Here is a 24,813-nt window from a genome sequence, read left to right on the forward strand (position 1 = left end):
GAAAATGTTCTATAATTGATTGTGGTGTAGTTACACAACTCTCTGAATAAACCACTGAACTGTATACTTTAAATAGGTGAGTTGTATGGTATATGAATTATATCTTAATAAAGCTATTATAGAAAAAAGTAAAAGGCTACATGTATATAGTATGATCCCATTTTGTAAAAAAAAAAAAATCACTCACAAATACTTAGTAAAAAGTCGGGATAAATCAATTCAAGAGTTAAGTGTTATTTCCAAATGAAGAAACCATGCGTAATTATTTTTATTTTGCTTCTATATCTTTTCTATAATAAATTTGGATTATCTGAGAATTAAAGTTGCAGTAGCCTGTAGATGGCAGTCTACAGTAAGTGCTTCTCCTAGAAACTACTATACTAAACTTTAATGCAAAGCCACCAGGAGACCTGTTTGCTGGCTCCCTGGCTGTTGGCAGAACTCTCAATGGCAAATCTTGACAGATGGAAGTAGCACAGATATACCTCCTGAGAGATAAGCTGGAGTGTCAAAAAGCAACGGTTACCAACCATGACCAAATAAATGTCAAGTACACAAAGGAGATGTAAATGACAAAATCCGCATGTTTTTTAACTACACTACAACAACCACATAAAAAACCAAAATAGGGCTTCCCTGGTGGCGCAGTGGTTGAGAGTCCGCCTGCCGATGCAGAGGACACGGGTTCGTGCCCCGGTCCGGGAAGATCCCACATGCCGCGGAGCGGCTGGGCCCGTGAGCCATGGCCACTGAGCCTGCACGTCTGGAGCCTGTGCTCCGCAAGGGGAGGGGCCACAACAGTGAGAAGCCCACATACCGCAAAAAAAAAAAAAAAAAAAAAAAAAAACCAAAATAAATGTCTGATCTCTTTTAATCATAAAAAAGAAAAAGTGGACACTTAATGGGTAATGGAAGTTTTATGGTTATAAAGGGGTATACTTGCCTCTCTGTAGAACAAATCTGAATTATTGTAGACATCATAAGCCAGAAGATTAGTCTGTGTCCCCACTAAAAGAGCATCATAGCCAAGTTCAGGGTTCAGTACTCCTGCAGTCAGGCAGCTGACTGCCTGGTTAATGTTGAGAAGCGAAACATCAGACTCCAGGGGGCTCTGCAAGACCCTGGATGCACTGAAATGCTGGCTCCGGGTATGAGGGTTGTGAATAAAAACCTAAAACAAAAACAGTTAATTACATCCCCTTAAAATACCAAAAATGTAAAATTAACATACATCTTTTTAAAAAAGACTCAGGTTATTAACAGATATCAACATTAACAAGAAGTGACTTTAATAATCTACAAAACTTAAAACACCCATACACAGTTCTGTGCAAGGCTGGCTTTCAATCACTGCAAACTGTGGAAACCCAGTGGTTCTTAGCCTTATAAAGAACAAGGTAATAGCCAAGATCTAGTTGTTGCTTCCCAGGGCAGCTTATATACTACCCACTAGTAGAGTGTTAAAGCACTCTTACAAACCATCCTTTTCCTGGTCAGCCTATAGGAAGCTGCTACCAGCTACAATGTGATTGCTACACACGAAGATCAGAGAAAATAGAATAATAAACACTTCCTTCAGTATCTTCCATCCAAGCACCTAACTAATTCACTTCCTAACCCTTAAAACTGGTAGTTTTAAGGTCTGGTAGGTAGTAAATTTGTCTTACAAACCTAAACTGAGTCACACAAAGCAAGCTTCTTGAAGGCTTTCATAGTCTATACTAGTAAGACAGAATTAAATAATTAGCTCAAAGTTAATTAATTTAGCAGTTTCAACTATCATAAATATAATCATCTGAGTATCCCTACAAATCTTTAAATTTCCTTGGGCTTCTCTAAAAGGAGGTTTAGACTAAAACATGCATTCTCGAGGGGTGATATTGCTCTCAAGACGGGTGGATGGGTTTGGGGTGGGGGAGATCTTAGACATTAGAATGGCTTGTAGCCTCCAAAGAGTCTTTATAAAAACAGATATACTGTATGTCTGTGGTATTAAAATTTCATTAGGGAAATTTTAATTTTCTGAAAAAAGCTCTATAGGAGGCAATATGGAAAAAAAGAAAAGGACGAGAAACTGCACTAGAGATGCCTTAAGCCCCTTCTAGTTCTAAAATTTGCTAATTTTAAATGAGCATTTCACCCCTTGGTATAAATCTGTAACCAGGCGAGGCCAGTTTGGTTGCTCCACTCAAAAGGCCAATACTGGAGAGACACGTGTTGGTGGAAAAGGAAATTTTGCTTTACTCAAGAGGCCAGCAACCTGGGAAGATGGTGCACTAATGTCCTAAGACCATCTCCAAGTTGCCAGTTAGGAGACAAAGGTTTTAAAGGCAGTGTGAGGGAGGGATCTGCAGGGTGCGTGAGCAGCTCGTGCACAATTCCTGGATTGGTTGGCATCAAGCTGAAGTTTCAAGCATCACCTATCTTCTGGCTTCAACCGGTCTGGGGTCTACGTGCTTGTGATCAGCAGTTTTCATCTGGTAGGAGTCTGCTCCCTGTAAAAACAGCTTAGGAATGTGTGTCAGACTTTTATAGCTTTCAGGGAACTGGGAGCTGGGAGTTCCCGTGACTCCTTATGGCTGGTTTAGAGTCTAAATTGTTGCCAGTTTCCCAGCTCAACAGCTTGTTTCTCCACCTTCCCATTCCTAATAATTAACTCTTGAGTCAGCCTTCTGAGACTCAGGGCAGGCCTGGGAGACTAAAGCTTTTCTACAAACAAGAGGCAGGTAGAGGACATGGAGGGGAGGGGTCCGTCCCAGGAAGGCCCCATAGCGTCCTGCTTGGTTACAATGCCTGCTTTTCTTTGATAATCCTCAATCCTGGGGAGGAACAGGGGTAGAACAAGAAAGGAAACAAAGTTTGAGATAGAGAAGTTAATCATAAACTCAGCAGAGGAACTCAGTTTTAGGGGACTCGGTTTTAAATCCAAGCAGGATTAGTTTTAAATTATTATCTAAACAAGGTAACCTATTCGACAAAAAATAATTTTTAAAAGATTGGTTAGAAACATAGAGATAATATGTGTAGCTACTGAATACTGTGTTCATGTTCTCATTTGTGTAATACTTTACAACATGCCTTTATAAACATTACTGCATTTGGTCCTCACAACATTTGGTCCTCCTGATATACAGAGGAGATCAGAAGGGTTAAGGCCCTTTCCCAAGGTCTCACCACTGATAAGTGACAGGGCTAAGATGCAAGCCTGGTGTCTGGCTCCAGTAATCTCTAGTCACATCTTACTTCCTTTTATAACAGTTCTGAACAAAAGAATTCTTACAGAGTCTTCTAGTAATTAGACAGGCTGAGAAAGAACAGGAGGAAAAATAACCTATGGACTTCATGTTCACTGTTATTGGGATGAAAAGAGTTTGGAGATTGCTGTCAAGAGCAAGAGCCCCAGGAGTCTGGTTTCTCCCTAGCTCCCCTCCTGCTGTTCTCTGCATAGAGCAATCAGTGCCCTGGAGACTCACCTGTCCCTCAGGCTCAGTCACACAACAAACAGATCACTCCCAGTGCCTTCAGCCAAAGGACTGGCTGAAGTTCACATATCTGTTCTGGCTGAGGGGGTGTTGCTGACAATATAAATTCCAACTAGGCCCTCCAATTCCATGGTGAGAGGAAACATGTCCCCCGAAGAACTAATGTTCATCCTATAAGAAACCCCTTTTTAAAGCATCCTTGCTCAGGTTCAGAGACCAGATCCCAATAAGTCAGCCCCCCATTCACAACAGAGTCCCACTGAAAATGACAAAATCCTGTTTCTAGAGACATGGGCCCCGACAGTCAAGGAGGTAACTTTAGCCTTACCTGCAATGTTTGTTTTTAAAGGAAAATATATTTGTGTATTATTTGGATCATAAAATAGTACCAATTTTTTCTTTTAAGTCTAAAGATAAAAGATCAGAACTTTTCAGATTTGTTTTTGAAGTTCTGAATATAAAGTGTCCAATTACACAGGACATAGGAACTTCTCTCTCTCTTTTTTCCCCCCATCTTCAGAAAGAGACTTAGAATCAAGTGTCCCTGCCTCCCACTCTAGGTCACATTCTAATGAAAGTGATTCCATAGAAACCTCTGCCTGATCTTCCCGCTTCCACTCCTACACTCCCCTCCCTGCAGCTCTGTTGCAGCACCAGCCAGTGATCCTTTATCTAAAACATAAACCGAATCCCATCACACACTTTATTAAAACCAAGGTCTTTACGGTGGCCTACAAGGCCCTATATGATCCAGCCGCTGGCTACCCCACTGCTTCCCTCAATCCATTCCAGCCCCAGCAACTTTCTTGTGTTTCTGGAACACACACCAAGTATATCTCTACCTCAGAGCCTTTGTACTTGCTGATACACTTACTCCACCTATCTGCAGGGCTGGTTTCCTCATTTGCTTCAAACCTCTGATCCACAGTTATCAGAGGCCTATCTGACCACCCTGTCTAAAACAGCAATCTCCCATCACCCCCAACCCCTTACTCTGTTTTTCTCCCATGGAGACAGTGTGTGTGTTTCTGTTAACTATCTGGCTCCCCCTCTCAAAGTAACCTCCAAGGGGATGAGACTTGTCTGTCACCTTCACCCTTGTAACTGCAGAGCTAAGAACAGTGCCCAGCACATAGCAAGCCCTCAATAAATCAGGGGCTGAGCTAATATCAATGGGATCTTTTCAGCCCACTTATGTAGCTGCTATGCACCTACAGCAGAACCAATATGAATTTTTGGTATTTGTCAGTGCCTACAAACATTATTACGTATGAGGCTCTGTGCTAAATGCTTTCCTCCATTATACAACTTAATGAAAATGAATCATTACTTTTTACTTATGTATCCCAAGGCACGGCATATGAGAAAACATACAACATAGGTGGCAGTGTCTCGAAAACTACAAATTATATAAATGTTAGTTTATTAAATCCACACTGGGTCAGAGAACATGCACTCTAATCTCATTTCTACCGCTTTCCAGTTGACCAGCCTCAAACATTGCTTTGAACCTCTCTGAACCATTATTTCTAATCAGTAAAGTGGGAGTAATAAGAAGAAAATAACAGCTAACAGTTAGTGACCACTGCCTATATGCCAAGCGCATGACATGTATCAGTAGTAACTGACTTAATCCTCTTAGCAACCCTATGTGGTAGATACTAAGTACCTTGCTCAAGGTCATGAACTTAGTAGGTACCGGAGCCACAATCTACGACACCTGTGCTATGTGGCAGCGGTTGGCAATTTAGCAAGGACGCTGAGATGATTAACATAATAAGGCTTTGTACCTGTTAGAAGTTATTACGCTTGGCGTCATAGTATTCCATGTTTTGGGGGCATGCCTCCATCAACACACAGTTTCTTGATTTGCCTTGTCTGCTGTCCTTCTGGACTATAAGCTTTCTGAAAGTCAGGACTCCAACTTTCTCTCTGAATCCCCAAGATCTACCACAAAGGAGGTGTCCAGTAAGTCTGGTAAATGCTGAATGACCATACCTTTTTCGTCTCTGTAATTCCCACACCTTGCCCAGCACCCGGCACATAGTAAGCCCCTAAAAGGTACTTAGTAAATAAATTATAGGAAGAGACGTGACTGTACATGGATAAAGATCGAAAGTGCAATTTGAATCACTTAAGGGTCCTGTGTGATTTTTTCCCCCCCGTAAAGTTGTTGGCTCTGAGAGGCAGTCTGAGATAGTAGGAGTTCCAGAGCGAAGGGCAGAGGGCCTGGGCTCTAATCTGGGGTCTGCCATTACTGCTAACCCTGACCAAGCCATTCCCCCTCTGGGGTTTTCTCTTCCGTAAGCTCCCTGTCTGTAGAGAGACACCAACATTGTCCGAGTCTAAGTGCCTGAAGACAAGTTAACTGCTCAGAAAAGCCGTTCTGCGTGATTATTCATGATGTGTGCGCAGGATGGAGAGCTACGGAGGCTACCAACCCGTTGCCGGGCAACCCTGGCTGGGGGCGGAGCCTGAGAATGAGCAGCTGGACTGCAGGGACCTAGCGGGCGGAGGTCGTGGCGACTCCCGGGGCCCGGGCCCCGTGCGGGTGGGAACGGGTGGGAACGTGTGGGAGCGGTTACCTTGCCTGCTTGGGTAGCGGCCGCCAGGCACGGGTGAGTCCCGTCGTAGCGCCCTACGGCCACCATGCGGGGGCTGATTTTGTGGCGCAGTTTCAGGGTGAACACAGGCAGCAGCATGATGGCGACAGCTCAGGAGAAGAGGGCTAGTGGTCCGATACCGGTGCAGCGAAGCCGGCCTCACACGCGGCGGTGAAGAACGCGGGGACCAAGCCGGGCGGGAAACTGAGCGGGACTAAGCTGGACCCCAGGCCACCGGCTTTTTCTGCGGCTGCGCAGGCCCGCCCACCTAGTTCTGCGGCTGCGCGGTCGGGTCTCAGGCTCGGCTGAGGCTGAAACTGGGTCTCGGTGGTGGGGTCGTGTCTTTAGCAGCTGAAACTTATCCGCGTTGGATTCGACTCAACTAACAGGTCTACAGTGGCGGTGTCTGAGCCAGCGCACCCCTGGGGCTTCTTCTAGCACTACAACCAAGCTGCTGCACCGTTGCAGACTACCCGCACGTCAACCACACTCCGAAGGGTCATTAATTCAAGAAATATGCCTTGAATGCCTACTCTTCTCCTTACTTTAGCTGTTATGTTGATGCTCACAGTAGTTACTAAATATATAGACTCTTTAAAAAACGTTTTAAACTCTCACCTTTAAATGGTCCATGGCTCTTTGTAAGATGCTCTATAAATTTTAAATGCGAACACGAAAATTTGAAAAGTCATTAAACTTCTCGACATTCATTCAGATAATTTTTGAGGGTTCACTATGTGTCAGGCACTGTTCTAGACAACAGAGGTATGGTAGTTAACATGAGACAAACCTCTGCCCTCCTGGAGCTGACCTCCATTTCGGGGGAGACAAACACTAACTGAGAAATACATGTGGGAGCTCTTTTGGTAGTAAGTGGTAAGGAGGGAAGAGGGATAGAAGTTTGGAGGGAGTGCAGTTTTAAATAAGGTGGTGGGGAAGAGACCTCACTGAGACAGTCACGTCCAGGCAAGAACTTGAAAGAAGTAAGGGAGTCAGTTTTGAGGAAGAGTGTTCCAGCAGAGGAAATTCAGGTGCAAAGGTACTGAGGGATTGCTCTGGCTGCCTTCCAGAAATAAACGGTTAGGGCTGAGGGACGAGATGAATGGGAAGCAACAGAGGAGACTGAGAAGGAAGCCAAGTGAAGAGAGTGTTGCCAGGAGTAGGAAAATAACCGTGTCACATGCTGTAGGTGGGTCTTGAAAGATGGGTTCTAGAATATTATTGATATCTCCATTTTGTAATTACAGCCGTACAAACGAGCATCTTTTTTCAAGCGTACTGGGTAGGTGGGGGGCGTCTGTGACTAGTTGTAATCTCTTCTGGAGATAATGTCAAAAGACTAAATTTGGGCTTCCCTGGTGGCACAGTGGTTAAGAATCCGCCTGCCAATGCAGGGGGCACAGGTTCGAGCCCTGGCCCGGGAAGATCCCACATGCCACGGAGCAACTAAGCCCGTGCGCCACAACTACTGAGCCTGTGCTCTAGAGCCTGCAAGCCACAACTACTGAAGCCCGTGTGCCACAACTACTGAAGCCGGCGCGCCTGGAACCTGTGCTCCACAACAAGAGAGGCCACCGCACTGAGAGGCCTGCGCACCACAGCGAGGAGTGGCCCCGACTCGCTGCAACTGGAGAGAGCCCGCACACAGCAACGAAGACCCAACGCAGCCAAAAATAAAATAAATAAATAAATTCAATAAATAAATTTATAAGAGACTAAATTTGAGGGCCTCGATGGAATGTAAGGTCTGATCCAATAGCCCGATAAGCCCCGTCTGATAGGCCCTGCCTCTGGCTTCTCCCAGCTCCTTTCTGCCTCAGTGTCTCTGCTTCACTGCCTAGACCCCACAGTCCTGTAGCACTTACCCAACCAGCCCTGTAATGGAAATTGCCCTGGGTCTGTTCTCCTGCCTTTTACCATCAGAACTTTGTGAGGTACCCCTCCCCTCAGCCCCTAGACTCTGCCTCCAGGGAGGCATCAGCTCACAGAATCCACTCCCTTTTGCCAATAGCTGATCACAAGGCTGACAGGACACCCCTCCCAGGAACAGCTTGAAAGGAATAAATCTCTAATAGAGGTCATCTCACAGTCTTCATTTTTCTGACAAACATGTATTGCGGGTCTCTGTGTGCTAGTCAGTGTTCAAGTAGTTAGGGACACCATGGTATACAAGAAAGACATAATCTGTGCCCTCACGGAATTTACATCTAGGAGTGTATTCATTTGCTAATACACGACCATAACAAAATACCACAAACTGGGTAGCTTAAACAACAGAAATTTATGCAATCACAGTTCTAGAGGCTGGAAGTCCAAGATCAAGATGCCAAAACAATTGATTTCCCCTGAAACCTCTCTTGTTGCCTCTTCCCATGGTTGTCCCTCTGTGCATGCACCCTTCTCTGTGTGTCCAAATTTCCTCTTCTGGTAAGGACACCAGTCTGATTGGATCAGGGCCTGCCCTAAGGGCCTCATTTTAACGTAATCACCTCTTTAAAGGTCCTAACTCCAGACAGGCGCATTCTGAGTACTGGGTGTTAGGACTTCAACAAATGAATTTGGATGGAGGGGTACACAATTCAGCCTGTATCAAAGGGACAGGGAGAAACAGACACTGAACATGAAAGCAAATAAGATCACTTTCTCTGATAAGGCTGATGTGCTGAGGCTCAGAAAAGGCTTTTCAGAGGAAATGACATTTGAACCAAGAGCTTTATGACAAGAAAGTGTCAGCCATTAGAAGATGTGAGGGAAGGGCATTCCAGACAGAGGGAACAGCAAGGGCAAAGGCCCAGCCTGGGCACGTTTGAAGATCAGAAAGAAGACAAGGTGGCGGGAGCCTAGCGAGTGAGAAAGAGAGGCCAGGAAGGGCCACAACACACAGGACTGTGAGCCACACCAAGGAGCTTGGGTTTTAGTCTTTAGCAGGCAGACAAGTCCATGGCCTGCTGGATATCCACGTAAGGCTGGTCTTGGCCTCCACCCACCCAGTGAAGCCTCGCTCACTCAGTGTACTGCCTCGGGGGCCTGCAACTTTGCTTTTGCTCTTCCCAACAGGACAGTACCAGCAGCAGTGGCAGCCATCACTGACATTTAATGAGCATTTTCTAGGTGCCATTCTGAGTACTTTATATGGATCATCTCTCTTACTCCTCCCTATGAGGCAGATACCACTGTTATCCCATTTGACAGATGACAAAACCTTCCCAGAATCACCTCCTCCCTTCATAACTCTTCACTGCTTCCCCATTTGCAGCCAAAGTAAGTTCAAGCTCTTTGACAGATTATACAAAGATCTCCAAGTTCTGACCACTGTTGGCCTCTGCAGCTCTGCTTTTGCTGCCTCTTGCCTCAAGCTCAGTCCCTTCTCAGCTGCTTTCTTAGCCTCTCTGCCTTTGCTCACGCTAGCCCTCTGCCTGGAATGGCCTCACCCCCACCTCATAGGTTGGACAGCACCACTCCAGGGAGTCATGTCTGACGGTCTCTCTTACAGCAGCTACCACACTTGGGAGGTAGCCTCCCTTCCTCTCTGTGCTTCCATGGGTCCCCCAGCAGTCACATCACTCGCCATATTGGGGGTATTTGAGTCTTTGCATCACAACCCTAATTAGGAACAGCATGGATCCCCCAGAAGGGTAGAGAATCCCCATCCTCCCTGCCAAGTGCTGATCAGGGCAGGAACTTGGAGGCCTTCCAACCATAGCCAGGAGAGGCTGGCCTACAGTCTTCTCTACCTCTCACCACCCACTAGGAATCACTGGCTTTTCAGAGGGGACACATTCTTCACATCAGGGAGATCTGAGGCTCCTGAGAGCCCAAGACTTGGAGGGGAGGAGCTTGTGGGCTCTAGGTTGGCAGCATTCCATAGCAGGTAAGCCCACAAGCCTTGAGAGCCTGCAGGCCTGGGTTTAAATTCCTCCTCGGTCAATCACTAGTTGAGACTGGGGCCCATCATTTAATCCTCACGCCCACATGTATTGAGTGCCTTCTCTGTACCAGGCACTGGACACACTAACTCACTGAATCCTTGCAGCCACCCTCTGAGGGAGATTCTGTCATCATCCCATTGTACAAGAGAGGAAACTGAGTCATGGGCAGTTTTATAACCTAAGTCCAAGGTCACACAGCTGGGAAGTGGCAGAACCAGGAGGGCTCGCCCAGGTGGTCTGGGCTCCAGAGCCTGAGCTGCTAACCACTGCACGTCCTGTCTCCTTCAGTCAACCCCCCAAGCACCAGTGTCTCTTCTAGAAAAGAGAAAGATTAATAGTACTACTTCTGGGGAATGTTGTTGTGAGAATTAGACCAACGAATATAAATAAACGACTTGAGGCAATGCCTGGCACTTAACAAGGGACCCCATAAATGGTTATTATCGTCGTTATTATAAGGTTATTATTATTACCTATAGCTGAAAAGGCTGCTTTTGACTTGTTAGGGTTGCTATTGTAATAAAGTTGGTGTCTTTTTTCTTTTTTTTTTTTTAGCAGGTAGCTTTGTTCCAAATATCCTCTCAGCACTGGGGTTAGAAAAACCAACCTCACTAGTCAAGGTCTGGTGGACCTAGTTGAGACCAAGAATTTAGATCCTGACTTACAGGGGCCATGCCTGCCACCTGCCTCTACCTCTGTGTCCTCACCTCGCCTATGCAAAGCACCCACACTAGAGGGTGTGCAGGTGTAAAGAACGGAGGCTCTCACACATCAGGACTCAGGATTAAAGGCCTAGACAGAGGCGGGGTTGAGAGGGCCCCCAGGACCTGTGGCCTCCACTAGTCTAGTCACAGGGTTGACGTCTGGGAAGTGGACTGGGGCAGGGGAGCAGCTGGAGAAGCATTTTTGCCTTTATCTTTACGCACTGTGGTGTTGGCTGTTTTTATAGTGAGTTTGTTTACTTCTGTAATTAACACATACGCACGACTTGAAAATAAAGGAGTGTGAGGGTGGGGACTGTCTGTGAACTTCAGAGATCCACAGCCTCTCCCCAACCATTGCCCCAGAACCTGCCAATAAAGGACCCCAGCTTTAAGTTTCCCCAAACTTAAAGCGAGTGACCATTAGGCCATGGAGGGGCAGGGGCCAGGGACCACTGGGCAGAGCAGACGGCACAGAGCCTGGCTCTGTGAGAACGGTTCACAAGTAGCCCTCCCGGATGCTCCATCCTTCAATCTTTCATCACATGACTCCCTGGTAACTCTAGGATGCGTCTGCTGGGGGCCGTGAAGGTGAGACCGTTCGTGTTGGTCTCTTCTGTCAGCCCATGTCACACATGTGAAATGAGGAGTACAAGACTCACATGCAAAGCCACTTCACAGCATGTCACTTACACAAAACAGGAACAGCTAACCTTTGGTCAGCAGACAGGGAAAAGCTAAATAATAATAATACTAATAGGAGCTAACATCTGTTGGACACTTACTATGTGCCAGACTCTAAATTATTTACTTGTATTTTTATCTCACTTAATCCTCATAATAACTCTGTGAGAGAGGTAATATTATTATCCCCACTTTACAGTTTGCACAGACTCATTTCAACTCCAATTTTCCTCTACTCCCCACCTTATTCCACCCCAACCTGCACATTTCACTGAACTGGTAGGAAACGCCATCCATCAGGGTTAGGTACCCCCGCATCACCCACTTTACCACACCCCAACCTCAGAGACCCATCAGAACTAGGGAGGCCTACTGATGCCAGAAAATGGGGGGAGGGGTCTCCGACCCCCAGTCTCCTGTGGTTGCTGCCAATATCCTTGTCCAAGGTCTCAGTGGTTTCTTGTTAATGGGGGGTTCTCTGATACTTCCATAGGACTTGAAACGTCCTGGAGAGGCCAAAAATCCCGGCGCCCAGGGTCCCACATCCCTCGAAGCATCATTGCCTTCTTCTTGGGGCTCTTGCCACATCCCCAGGTGAGGCTGGGGTCCACAATGGTGCTCAGATGCTTGTAGCTTAAGTCTGTGAATAACCTCAGGAAGAGATGCTGAAAGTCAGACTAAGTGAGAAACACATATTAAAATGGAAATTTTTCATCAAAATTCATCAGCTGTACACTTAAAATAAGTAATTTTATGGTATGTAAATTATGCCTCTAGGAAGTGAATTTTTTTTTTTTTTACGTTTTGAGATCAAAATATAAGATCATGTCGCTCCCTTACATAAAATCCTCCAATGGCTTCCCATTACAAGTTGAACAAAATCCAAACTTTTAACTTGGCCTACAGGACTCTGGTGTCTGCGAATCATCCCAACACACCTCAAGTTCTCACCTCAGGGCTTTTGCACTTACAGTTCCCTCTGCCTGGAATGCTCAGCCCCCAGATCTTGTCAAGCCTGGCTCCTATGTGTCAATCAGATCTCAGCTTAAAGCTCCCCTCCTCAGAGAGAACTGCCCAGTGCCGCAGCCCTCGTTTGCTCCATTTCTCTCACTCTCACATCACTCTGCTTTATTTTCTTCAAAGTGTTTCTCTCTTTCTGAGGTGATCTTCTTTATTTATTTCTTTGGGGTTTTTTTGTCTCTCCACACTAGAATTCAAGTGTCTTGCCCACTTTTGGTAGGGGAGCCCAGTACCTCCCTACCCCCACCTCAAGAGAACGAAAGAGAAATCAGGCAGATGGAGGTCAGTGTATTACTTTTTCCTTTGTAAGAAGTGATAATGGAGGGACTTCCCTGGTGACACAGTGGTTAAGAATCCGTCTGCCAATGCGGGGGACACAGGTTCAATCCCTGGTCCAGGAGGATCTCACAGGCCGCGGAGCAACTAAACCTGAGTGCCACAACTACTGAGCCTGAGCTCTAGAGCCCGCGAGCCACAACTACTGAGACTGTGCACCACAACTACTGAAGCCCACGCACCTAGAGCCCGTGCTCCACAACAAAGAGTAGCCCCCGCTCGCCGCAATCAGAGAAAGCCCACACGCAGCAATGAAGACCCAACACAGCCAAAAATAAATAAATAAATTTATTAAGAAAAAGAAGAAATGATAATGGAGAATGTGACTTCTATTTGCCAGAAAATGGGCTTCCTAATCCTGAACTCCAGAATCAGGAGATTTGTTCATCACTGGAAAACTACAGGCCAAGTCCTGGGGGCAAGCCTCTTTCACCACCCTTGGGGGAATAGGCAGGCCAGCTCCCGGGGTCGGCTGAGCTGCACACCCCAGGAGACAGGGCAGAGCAGCAGGAACAAAGGACACCAGGACTGTCGTGCAATGTTCTCGCTGCCTCCGCAAAGGATACTCCAGCCTAACGTCGTCCAAGTGTCTTCAACAGTTCCTGGCACATAATGGATAATACTAAATATTTGGTGAATGAATGATGTCTATGCCAATATGTCAACATTCACGTCTTAAATAACTCACTTGGCAGGACTTACTAAACCACCTTACAGTTCCTTCCACCCGGAATGCTCAGCCCCCAAAGCACTTCAAGCCTGACTCCCATGTGTCAATCAGATCTCAGCTCAACGCTTCCCTCCTCAGAGAGGCCTGCCCGGAGCCCCCATCTCTCTCTCTCATGACCCTGGTCCACTCTGTAGGACCGGCCGACATAACTTCTCCCCACTGAAAATTTCAAAACAGATTGTACGGTTTTGTATTACTGGGCATTGAGAAGTGACACCTCTTCCTTTTTCTTATTTTGTACCATGACACCCACAAGACCATGCTTGACATTCTGGGCATGAACTGAGCACGATTCATGATTCTGGGTGAGCCAGAGGCTCCTGAAGCGAAGAAGGGAAGCCATGAGGGGATGATTACCACTTGCACACATATGAGGACCAGAGTTATTATTTTTTTAAAGAAACAACAATAAAGCAATGCTTTCATACATCACATTCTCAGTTATTCAAAGACTTAGTAAGTTACATTTAAAGACCCTTTAAGGGGCTTCCCTAGTGGCACAGTGGTTGAGAGTCTGCCTGCCGATGCAGGAGACACGGGTTCGTGCTCCGGTCCGGGAGGATCCCACATGCCACGGAGCGGCTGGGCCCGTGAGCCATGGCCGCTGAGCCTGCACGTCCGGAGCCTGTGCTCCGCAACGGGAGAGGCCACAACAGTGAGAGGCCCGCGTACCGCAAAAAAAAAAAAAGACCCTTTAAGAAAGTAAAGATTTTTGTCTAGCAGGATTCAAATATTATAACAGCCTTGCCAAACAATTCGCTCAAAGAAACAGATTTTGATTAATTTTTGTTGATGTTCTTCTAATACTCTCTGGCTTTAAGCATAAGCTTCTGATTTTGAAATCCTTATGTAACTTACATGAGTTGTGATTTTTTTTTGTAATCTGCAAATCTTCTCTCCTTAATCTTTTTGTTGTTGTGATTGATGAAAAACTACTCCCACTTTCATCTCCACCTGCCAAGCCCACGGTGGCAGATGGTATTGATTGATGGGGAGGCGTGACCAGAGTGAGCTGACAATGACAAGTCAGCTCTGCCAGGGCAACGAAGACCCAAGAGTCTTCAAATTACTTTTAAATTAGAGGAGGCCACAAGGATGCAGGGAGCCCAGCATCCAAGGAGCAGTGGAAGAGGTTCCTGGCCCAGACCACCCCCAGGGTTCAGATCAAAGCTGATGGCTGGAGTCTGTCCCAGTTTCCAAGGAGTGTGCTCTTTATAGCCTCCTGGAGCCATACGTAGGTGTGGGCATGGGTGTGGGCACTGGACGCTGGCTAAGGCTTGTCTCAGCTTTCATAACCACCTATTTGGGCAGGAAGACAACCTCTGGGGCAACTGGTCTGGAAAGTTTTGAGTTTTTCTACCTTCTTAGGAGTTCCTGTAGCTGAAAGCAGTGTGCAGCTTTGCAGATCTGAGCATTATTTTTTTAATATCTATTTATTTATTTGGCGTCAGGTCTTAGCTGCGGCAGGTGGGATCTTTCCTTGTGGCGCGCAGCCTTCTCTCTAGTTGTGGTGCGTGGGCTCCAGAGTGCGCGCGGGCTAGTAGTTGCGGCACGCGGGCTTAGTTGCCCCACGGCAAGCGGGATCCTAGTTCCCCGACCAGGGATCAAACCCGCGTCCCCTGCGTTGGCAGGTGGATTCTTAACCACTGGACCACCAGGGAAGACCCCATATCTGAGCATTCTATCTTCAGGGAGCAGGGCAAGCTGAAGGGAACTCCAAGTTCCATTTCTACAATCATGACGTTTCCCAGTAGGAAGAGGCCAGAGAGATTGCCAGCCCGGGCTTCTAACCAAGGCAAGAATCCCCATCCAACCCCTATCTGAATACTTCCCGTGACTGAAGGGCTTATGACTCACATGGAAGCCATTACATTTGAACACGTTTCTCAGAAATCTCTTACTTATGTTGGGTCATGTATTCGTCTCTCTATAGAAATAGACAGATTGACTTCATCACTATACCCATGTGGGATCCTCAGGTGTTTGAAGATTTATCATCTTCCCTCCATGGCTTCTTTATGCTGAACACCCCCAGGTGGATCCTTCAAGGGTTTGGGAGTTTGGGGGAATGAAATTCCTAGTTCCTTTACCCACCTGGACACACTTAACCATTACTTCTCCCTTAAGGAGCCTGCTTTGAGAGGAACTTTAAAGCAGATGTGACATATTGTGAACCCTCTCCTCCTACACACACAGACGTCCTTTCCCTCCACCTGCCTCAAGCTCCCAGGGACAAGGCCAAGGTGACGACAGCACTACACTACCACACAGAGAGCAGGGGTGTCAGGCAGCTGTGAAACTCTCCAACAGTGACACCAGGAAACAAAGATCAGGGCTATGTTTTGGAAAAATAGACAGAAGCAAATGACCAGAGTGCTAAGGCTTGATGGGTCCCTGCAAGACACAGAACACATGCTCAACTGGGATGGCAAGAAACTGAATGACAAAACTTGGGAAACCAACACAGGAAAAGGAGGCACCTGTTATGGGCTGAATTGTATCCTTCCTGCCCCACCAAAAAAAGGTATGTTGGATTTCTAACCCCCAGTGCCTCAGAATGTGACCTTATTTGAAGCTGGGGTCTTTGCATAGATAATCAAATTAAAAGAGGTCATTAGGGGTTTCCCTGGTGGCACAGTGGTTGAGAGTCCGCCTGCCGATGCAGGGGACACGGATTCGTGCCCCGGTCTGGGAAGATCCCACGTGCGGCGGAGTGGCCGGGCCCGTGAGCCATAGCCGCTGAGCCTGCGCGTCTGGAGCCTGTAACATTATTCAGCCATAAAAAAGAATGAAGTACCAAAACATGCTACAACATGGAGGAACCCTGAAGACATTATGCTAAGTGAAATAAGCCAGACCCAAAAGGACAAATATTATATGATTCCACTTACATAAGGTACTAGAATAGACAGATTCATAAAGAGAGAAAGTATAATAGAATAAAGGTTACCAGGGGTTGGAGGGGAGGAAAGAATGAGGAGTTAGTGTTCATTGATTTATATTTTAAATTAACGCTTTTGCTCTTTATTTTTTTTTATATTTATTTATTTATTTTAGCTGCGCCAGGTCTTAGTTGTGGCATGTGGGATCTTTAGTTGCAGCATGCGGGCTTCTTAGTTGCTACATGCGGACTCTTAGTTGCGGCATGCATGTGTGATCTAGTTCCCCAACCAGGGATCGAACTCAGGCCCCCTGCATTGGGAGCATGGAGTCTTAACGGCTGGACCACCAGGGAAGTCCCAGGGGAGTTAAGAGTTTAACGGGTATAGTTTCTCTTTGGAATGAGGAAAAAGCTCTTAAATAGTGGTGAGAATTACATAGCACCGTGAATGTGCTTAATGCTACTGAATTGTATGCTAAAAATGATAACATTTATGTTATGTATATTTTACCATAATAAAAAATATATATATATTTTAAAAAGTGTCATACAATAAAAAGGAAGTCCTCCTCTCACCCCCATCCTCGCCACCAAAATCCACTCCCTGGAGACCTCCCTGAGACCAATTTCCTGGGTCTCCTGAAGAGGGTCTGTGACTACATAGTTAAGTCCTCTCTTCCTATGTATACCCCTCTCCCTAGCTTTTGTTTTCTCCATAAATGGTAGCATACTAGACTCAGGAGTTTATATTTTGCTTTTTGCACTTAAAAATATGCTTTGGAGAGCATCCTCATTTTCCTTTTAAGACCACAGAGGGTATTCCTGCGCAAAGCCTTTTACACAGAAAGTGTTCACAAAACATTTGAAGAGGACAACATTTGCATTGTAATAAGGCACAATGTCTTCACTCCAGAGAATGAACTAGGAATGAGACTTTCAGAAACCTGCCGAGTATATAATGAGAGGTGAGGATACAGTCTTTTCAGTTCAGCTTAACAAATATTTATGGGGAATTCCCTGATGGTCCAGTAGTTAGGACTCCACGCTTTCAAACCTTGATCAGGGAACTAAGGTCCTGCATGCCACGCAGCGCAGCCAGAAAAAACCTTCCCCCCTGCAAAAAACAAACAAACAAAAAACCCCACAAATATTTGGGAGGCCACACCAGGAAAAAGGTCCTTTGTGCGATGCTGGTATAATAATAGTCAACAGCTATAAAACTCCTAACATGTGGCAGCTTGTGTCCTACACACATTAACTTATCTAATCCTCAACTTTATGATGTAGGTGCTATTATCAATGATTTCCATCTTACAGGTCAGTGCTCCCAGGCATGAAGAGGTAAGTGACTTGCCTCAGATCACATAGCTAATGAAAGGCAGAACTGGGACTGCAGCCACAGAGTGGGCTCTAGGGCCCTTGTTCTTGCTCACTACGGCCCGCCGCCTTGCTGCCTCTCAGGCACACAAACATTTATGGCATTTCTCGCCAGGCCCTGGGCTTCCTCCCCAGAGAGATATAATGATGCCTTTTGACAAAGCCCCAAGCTCAGGGAGTTAATTGAAAGAGGGGCACAGTTCACCCTAATGCAAAACAGAGAACTGATTGGTGTTAAAAGAGAAGAACACATGGAATGTTCTGGAAGTTAGAGGGGGGATGATGAGGAACCTCGAAATGCCCCATGGAGGAAGTGGCATCTGGCTATGAAGGGAAGCAATGTTTATGGAGCAGCTGCCCCACACCAGATGCTTGATATGCTGAGTGCTTCCAACAACCTTACCTGCACTTCATAGGTAAAAAAACCTGAGGCTCCCAGAGATGCTTTAAAGGGGTGAAGGGACTTCCCTGGCTGTCCAGTGGTTAAGACTCTGCGATTCCAACGCAGGGGGCACAGGTTCGATCCCTGGTCGGGGAACTAAGATCCCACATGCCATGCAGCACGGCCAAAAAAGTTAAATAAATAAATAAATAAATACCTAGAGGAGCTGACTGTTTGGGGATTTTCTTCCAAGGTGATAAATATTATTTTTATTTTTATTTTTTTAATATTATTTTTAAAACAGTGGGGGTGAAGCCAGGATCCTCTCCCAGGCTGGTCTCTAGGGTGGGGTCTGGCCACCAGCCTGGCAGGGTGTTCCCGATGCCACTGACATCAGCTCTCCTCTGTAGGGCTATGTGGGATCTTGAGCCAGCTTGGTGTGAATCACAGCTAACTAACAAGCCAAAAGCAATTTGAAGATGACATCGCCCGTACAAAGGGCTGGTTCCCACAGTGCAGAGACGGTCTGGGGGGAGGCTGCGGTGATGACAATGCAGGAACAGGGTAGGGTTTCCTAGGCAGAGCAGCCTTGAGCCAGGAGGCTCAGCTTCCAGGCTGTTCCCAAACTTTTCTTCTGTGGCCCCAGAGGTAGCCACAATCTAGGGCAGAGTTGCCCAAGCTTCAGTCTTCCGTGCATACTCCCCCCAGATTTTGCCATAACTGCATTCTGCCTGTGCTATAATTTACTTAGTCTTTCCATTACATTGATTCAGTTAAAAATTATTCATCCTGGGACTTCCTTGGTGGCGCAGGAAGTCTTATCCAGACTCCACGCCCCCAGTGCCGGGGGCCCAGTTTTGATCCCTGGTCAGGGAAATAGATGTCACCTGCATGCTGCAACTGAGAGTTCACATGTCACAACTAAGGAGGCTGCGTGTCACAACTAAGGAGCCGGTGAGCCGAAACTAAGGAGCCCACCTGCCACAACTAAGACCCAGTGCACAGTGGTAGCCAAGAGCTGCTTGTCCGCTCTGCATGGCTAGGTCTGGAACAAGGAGGCTCAGACTTCAGCTTCCTGGTCTCCTGTGCTTGAGCTCTGGTTCCAGGGCCAGTGCTGCCAACCTTTGCCTAGATCCTGAGGGGCACAGAACCGTGGCGGTCTGCCCAGTGTGGTGTGTCTTGGTGTGGCTTTTCAGCATTGTGCAGCCCAACTGGATCTGACCCTCCAGGTGACAATGACACACACATAGCCCTAGCAGTTCGCAAGTCGGGAGAGGGGTATAGGTTTAAATGCAGGTGGTTTGAAGGAGAGATGTTTAATAAAGGCTTTGATTTAATCTTGAAAAAAAAAGACCCGGAGCAACCTAATTAATTAATTATTCATCCTAAGCACAAACCTCGTGCAATTACAAATTCCATTTGTTAGTTGCATTTCTTTCTAATACGCATTAATGTCAATTAAAACTAGTAAAACAACGACGTTTTTCAGCATACCATCTTAAAGCCTCTCCCTTTCGGGAACCCCAGGCTAGAGCACCTCTCTCCCTGGTGAGCAGAGGATTCACTAACCCCACTCCTCCTCTTGCTCCATGACCTTGAGCAAGTCCCTTTGATTTCTCTGGGCCTCAGTTTTCCCATCTCCAGGTTCCTAATAGCTCTAACATAATGAGGTGGTGAAATGCACAGATTCAAGCCATTCAGCCTGGGTTAGAATTCCTGCCTTCCCTTTCTTGGCAGTGCGACTCCAGGCAAGTCACTAAACCCACCTCTGGCTCAGTTGCACCATCTGTGAAATGGGGACTACTGCACAGGGCTGTTGAGGGACCTTCTCTAAGGACCCTACTCTGACCACCTTATTGTATATGCCATGTGTCCCCTGCCCCCAGCAACTTCTGACTCCTCTTATTCTTCTCTACTTGTCCTTTTCTCCATAGCAGTTATTACCTCCTAACAAACTATAGGATCGTTTGATCGATTATGTTTACTCTTTTTTTTTTTTTGGCCACACCACACAGCATGTGGGATCTTAGTTCCCCGACCGGGAATCGAACCCATGCCCCCTGCAGTGGAAAAGCAGAGTCTTAACCACTGGACAGCCAGGGAAGTCCCATGTTTATTCATATTTTCCTCCTGCTTTTCCCTGAGAATGTAAATTCCCTGAGAGATGGAATATTCATCAGTTTTGTTCACTGATGTATCGCAAGCATCTAGACACACATGTGCTATTTAAATTTGGGGAGCAATTGTGGTTATCCTGCAGTTTGCATGTCACCATCCATGACAGAGCACACCTGTTTCCTCACCGCCCTCCCACACAGCATACTTCACATTTTGGGATCCCTGTCAATCAGATAGATTTTTTTTTTGATGTTATCTGGTTGTAGTTTGAATTTGCATTTCTATTAGTATAAGTGTAGATGAGTATCTTATCATTTGCTCTAAGAGCCATTTGTATTATTTTTTCTATACTTGTATGAATGGTCTAAGTTTTTTCACACAGATCCAGCCCTCCCACAGGGAAACCCATGGCATCGATCTCAGGCTGAGCCCTCTTTGGACCCCTCAGAGGACTGAAAAGAAGAGGATCCATATCTTCTGGTACGTCCAGATCACAATCATGCTCACTGACTCAAGTCTCCTTTTGGGTTTTCTAGCTGTAAACCAAGGGTGATAATTTACCACGGGCACCAGGAAGGTGACTCAGCCCAGGCCCAGGGCAGCCCCCAGCTCTCCAACCAGCAGGCTGCAGGTGTCTGTCCCACTGGCAGGCCTGTCCTCAGACTCTGCAGCACTCCTGCCGCTCACCCCAAGAAACAGAACTTCTTAGTCCTTCTGGGTTTTTATTTTCTCCCCACGTCTTTAAAAAGCTGTGGTGGGAACAGAATACTTCATTCAAAGGAGGCCCTGAATTGCCCTTTTGTGCTGCATCAATTCCAAGAACCAGCTCAGTATTCTCTGAAAGAGAAAAGACTTGGACTGAAGCTGGCATCCTAAGAACCCTGGAGGCCAGGTCGTCATTAATTAGCCACTGGCATCTTTGCCTCCTTAATATGCAAACAGAGCTCCTGCTCCTCGAGCTCCCACTCAACCCAGCTCTGTGTAGATGTTGATTTTAGAGGGGGATTGTTTTCCCTCCAGCATCTGCAAGGAGAGTTCCACAGACCAGGGCTTCTTCTACCTGGGGACGTGGCTGAGGATGGTTATTTCCAGGTGTCGGTCATTCTCTTGACCATGCACACATGGTGGACAAAGCCCAGGGTTCCGAACAGACAGACCCGGGTTCAAATCCTTGCTCTGCCCCTTCCTGGCTGGATGACCTTGGCGGATGACCTCTCTGAGCCAGTGTGTTGTCATCCCCATATGGATCTACAATATAGTACCTACTTTGCAGGTGAGAAGCTGGTGTCTTGGGATGAAGAAAAGATGCAGAAAGGGTGTTTGGAGATCACAGAAGAGGTATTCATTGGCCAGGCTTTCCTCGAAGGAGATGAGACCAAGGGAGTAACCACTGAGTTCTGGAATGATACAATCAAATCCTATTTTGGGGGTGGGGTGAAACTCATCAACTTCTTATAATTCTATTATTCTCAAGGTTAAAAAAAAAAAAAAATCCTTGCCCTGGTGGCTCCTAAGACCCATGTAAGCTGGACCCTGTACCCTCCTAACCACCAATCCACCACTTGGCCTTGGGCTTTGAGGTCCCAGAAGTGTGGGCCTCAATTCAGGTCTAGGAAAATTTAGAGCACCCTCACCCCTCCTCCAGCCTCTGATCCTGGAAGCTCACTCGACCTGGAATATTGCCCCACTCTTGTCTCCACTCTGGCTAACCCTTGCTCAACATTCAGCTTTCAACTGAAGCATCACTTACTTGGGATCAGGGGTGAGGTTCCTGAAACCCAGAGTGGATTATTGGCTCCTTAGACACCCTGCAATTTCCATCTTGTAACGTGCACTGCCTATGTCATTTCTGACTCTCCGTTTTCCTTGCTGGGCTGCAAGTTCCGCAAGGATGCATTCCTAGAGCCGACACTGTGACTCCCTGTGACTGGACCCACTGAGTCTCTGGGCAAGGACAGGGAGGGAACAGAAGGGAGGGAAGGAACGGACAGGCTGGTGGGGAAGACAGGGAGGTACTGGGGGTTCCCTGGAATCCCACAGCATTGCTATCTGGGGAAGGCCTGGAGATGGGGCGGGTGGATATACAACTTGGTGGCACCTTAAGGAACAGTCACATTCTGAACTTTGGTGGGTATTTCACTCTCGGAAGCTCCAAAGTCATTTTCAAACCCTAATTACCCCACACATTAGAGCCCCAGGGAGCCACCAAACTTGGCCTCAATCCTCCCATTTGCAAATTAGAAAAACTGAGCCTCACAGTTAAAAGCTTGCCTGGAGCCAAAAAGGAAATCAGCCTAAAAGGCGGCTCATTCCTCAGGAAACCACTGGGTGGAGCAAGAACTGGAAGCAGAGACTACTAGGGGCCTCAGTTTACTTCCCTGGGTGAGGAGACACCCCGCACTCTATAATTCCTTAATTCGCTACTGTGGATTTACTTAGCTCAGGGGCTGCCGAGAGGCAGCACGCAGGCAGGTCACATTCGGCCCTCAGACGTGTGTTGTGAAGATCTCAGTGTTTTTTATTTTCTAAAAAATGTTTATTTATTTATTTATTTATTTGGCTGCGTTGGGTCTTTGCGGCAAGGATCTTCATTGCCACGTGTGGGATCTTTTTTTTTTTTAAGATTTATTTATCTTATTTATTTTTGGCTGTGTTGGGTCTTAGTTGCGGCACGTGGGATCTTCATTGAGGCATGTGGGATCTTTTGTTGAGGCGCGCGGGCGTCTCTCTAGTTGTGGCGTGTGGGTTTTCTCTTCTCTAGTTGTGGCACGCAGGCTCCAGGGTGCATTGGCTCTGTGTTTTGCAGCACACAGGCTCTAGTTGAGGCGTGAGCTCAGTAGTTGTGGCACACGGGCTTAGTTGCCCCGTGGCATGTTAGTTCCCTGACCAGGAATCGAACCCGCGTCCCCTGCATTGCAAGGAGGATTCTTGGACCCCCAGGGAAGTCCAGTGCGGGATCTTTAGTGGCAGCATGCAGGCTCTTCCTTGCAGCATGCATGTAGGATCTAATTCCCTGACCAGGGATCAAACCCAGGCCCCCTGCATTGGGAGTGCAGAGTCTTAACCACTGGACCATCAGGGAAGTCCCCTCAATGTTTTTTAAAGATAAAAGATTTTTTAATAAAAATCTAGATTTGAGAGTTCTCTTGAAAAATCAAAAGGTCTTGCAATACTGGCCAGGATTCCATTTTCACATGTGCAAGGCTGGCTAGAGCTGAGCAGTGACTGTCTCCTTTACACAGGGGGTGTGTTCACCAATTTACCACAGTCCCCACTGCTCCCTCTTGTCTCCCACCTGGCTCACTTCTCTCATTCATGAAACCTGCTGAACCCTGTAGGCATTCGAATCACAGTTCTTGAAGTATCTCCTCCCCTTTAGTCACTACCTGCTAGCTACACTGGCCTTCTCTGGGTTTCTCAAAAAAGTCAAGCTCTTTTCAGTCACAGGGCCTTTGCATAATCTGTTCTCTCTGCCTGCAACACACTTCCCTCCACCAGTCTCAGCTGAAGGTTACCTCCTCTGTCTGAATTAGGTTCCCCTTAATGGATCTGTGATTCTCTCTCATATCACATACCACAACTTATAATTATTCATGTGTATGCTTATTTATTTGTCTCTGTCTCCCCTACTAAAATAGAAACCCAAGGAGGGCAAGGATTGCTTGGTGTTATTGATTGCTGAATTTGCAGCATGCAGCCCAGAACCTGGCCTATCTTATGAATTTGGTAAATATTTGTGGTATGAATGCATGAATGAATGCTGGAATGCATGAGTGGGACTCTGCCAGCTCCATGAGCATCTATTCAATGACAAGAGGCCAATCCTCCCTGTCTTCTGGCAGGGTTAGTAAGAGGATAGCATTTTTCCAGCCTCCCTGTGGGATTCACTCAAACCCATGTTGGGCAGGCCCATGTGTTCCCTTTTTCCAGAAGCTCTGGGATGAAAGGTGAGTGAAAGCACTTAGCGGCATTTGCATTCAAACCCGGGTACATCTGTCAGGCAAGTACAGAGGACTAAAGTGATCAAAGGGATGATGAGATGACAGAGCTTCAAAACGAGGCTTCTTCCAGATAGAGAAAAGGAGACTTTAATTAAATCTCTAAAATCCCAACTGGATGCAGAGGGAGGGATGATGGACACCCAACCTCAACTGTTAGAAGAAGGAGAGGTTCCACCTTGAAGTTTAAAAGAGTTTAAGGCAAAGAAAAGCCACACACACACCCCAACCTATTTTTCTCAGAAGGACCTTATGATGTTTCCTACCCCAAGACAGAGGTAGGATGGGCCAAGAATAAAAACAGGTTTAAGAAGGCTTCAAATTGCTTCCAATCTGTCAATAGGTGACAGATCTGAGGCTAGGTTGGAGGCCCTTTTACAACCGTGTGGTCAATGTTTGGCAAATGTTGAATGAATGGGATGGCATGAATGTCACGGCAGCATTCCTCTCCTGCAAGTGCCCACTAGACCCTGATCAAAGCAAGAGTACTGGGTTAAAGGGATTCAAGTGATCACATATTTGATGCTTCTGGTAACTCCAAGCTGTACCTGACTCATGTTGAAAAAATTCAT

At 46.6% G+C, this 24,813-nt stretch overlaps 1 protein-coding gene across 3 annotated transcripts in view; it reads right to left on the reverse strand.

The window, feature by feature from the left end:
* The window catches only part of BBS2 (Bardet-Biedl syndrome 2), a 31,769-nt gene extending 25,424 nt beyond the window's left edge, over window positions 1-6,345 (reverse strand). For 2 of the 3 annotated variants that reach the window (XR_014013690.1, XM_081215478.1), the window contains exons 1-2: window positions 6,068-6,345; window positions 944-1,171 (exon numbers count right to left, since the gene is read on the reverse strand). Coding sequence is in view for 2 of the 3 variants with exons in the window: in XM_081215478.1 (XP_081071604.1) it covers window positions 944-1,171; window positions 6,068-6,184 (345 nt within the window). In the remaining variant the exon portion in view is untranslated. Of the gene's footprint in view, window positions 1-939; window positions 1,172-6,067 lie in introns of all 3 variants that reach the window. The other variant, XM_081215479.1, reaches the window with a different exon arrangement.
* Window positions 6,346-24,813: the final 18,468 nt, after the last annotated feature.

This window comes from Mesoplodon bidens (genome assembly GCF_964165515.1).
Source record: "Mesoplodon bidens genome assembly, chromosome: 18".
NCBI classification, from domain to species: domain Eukaryota; kingdom Metazoa; phylum Chordata; class Mammalia; order Artiodactyla; family Ziphiidae; genus Mesoplodon; species Mesoplodon bidens.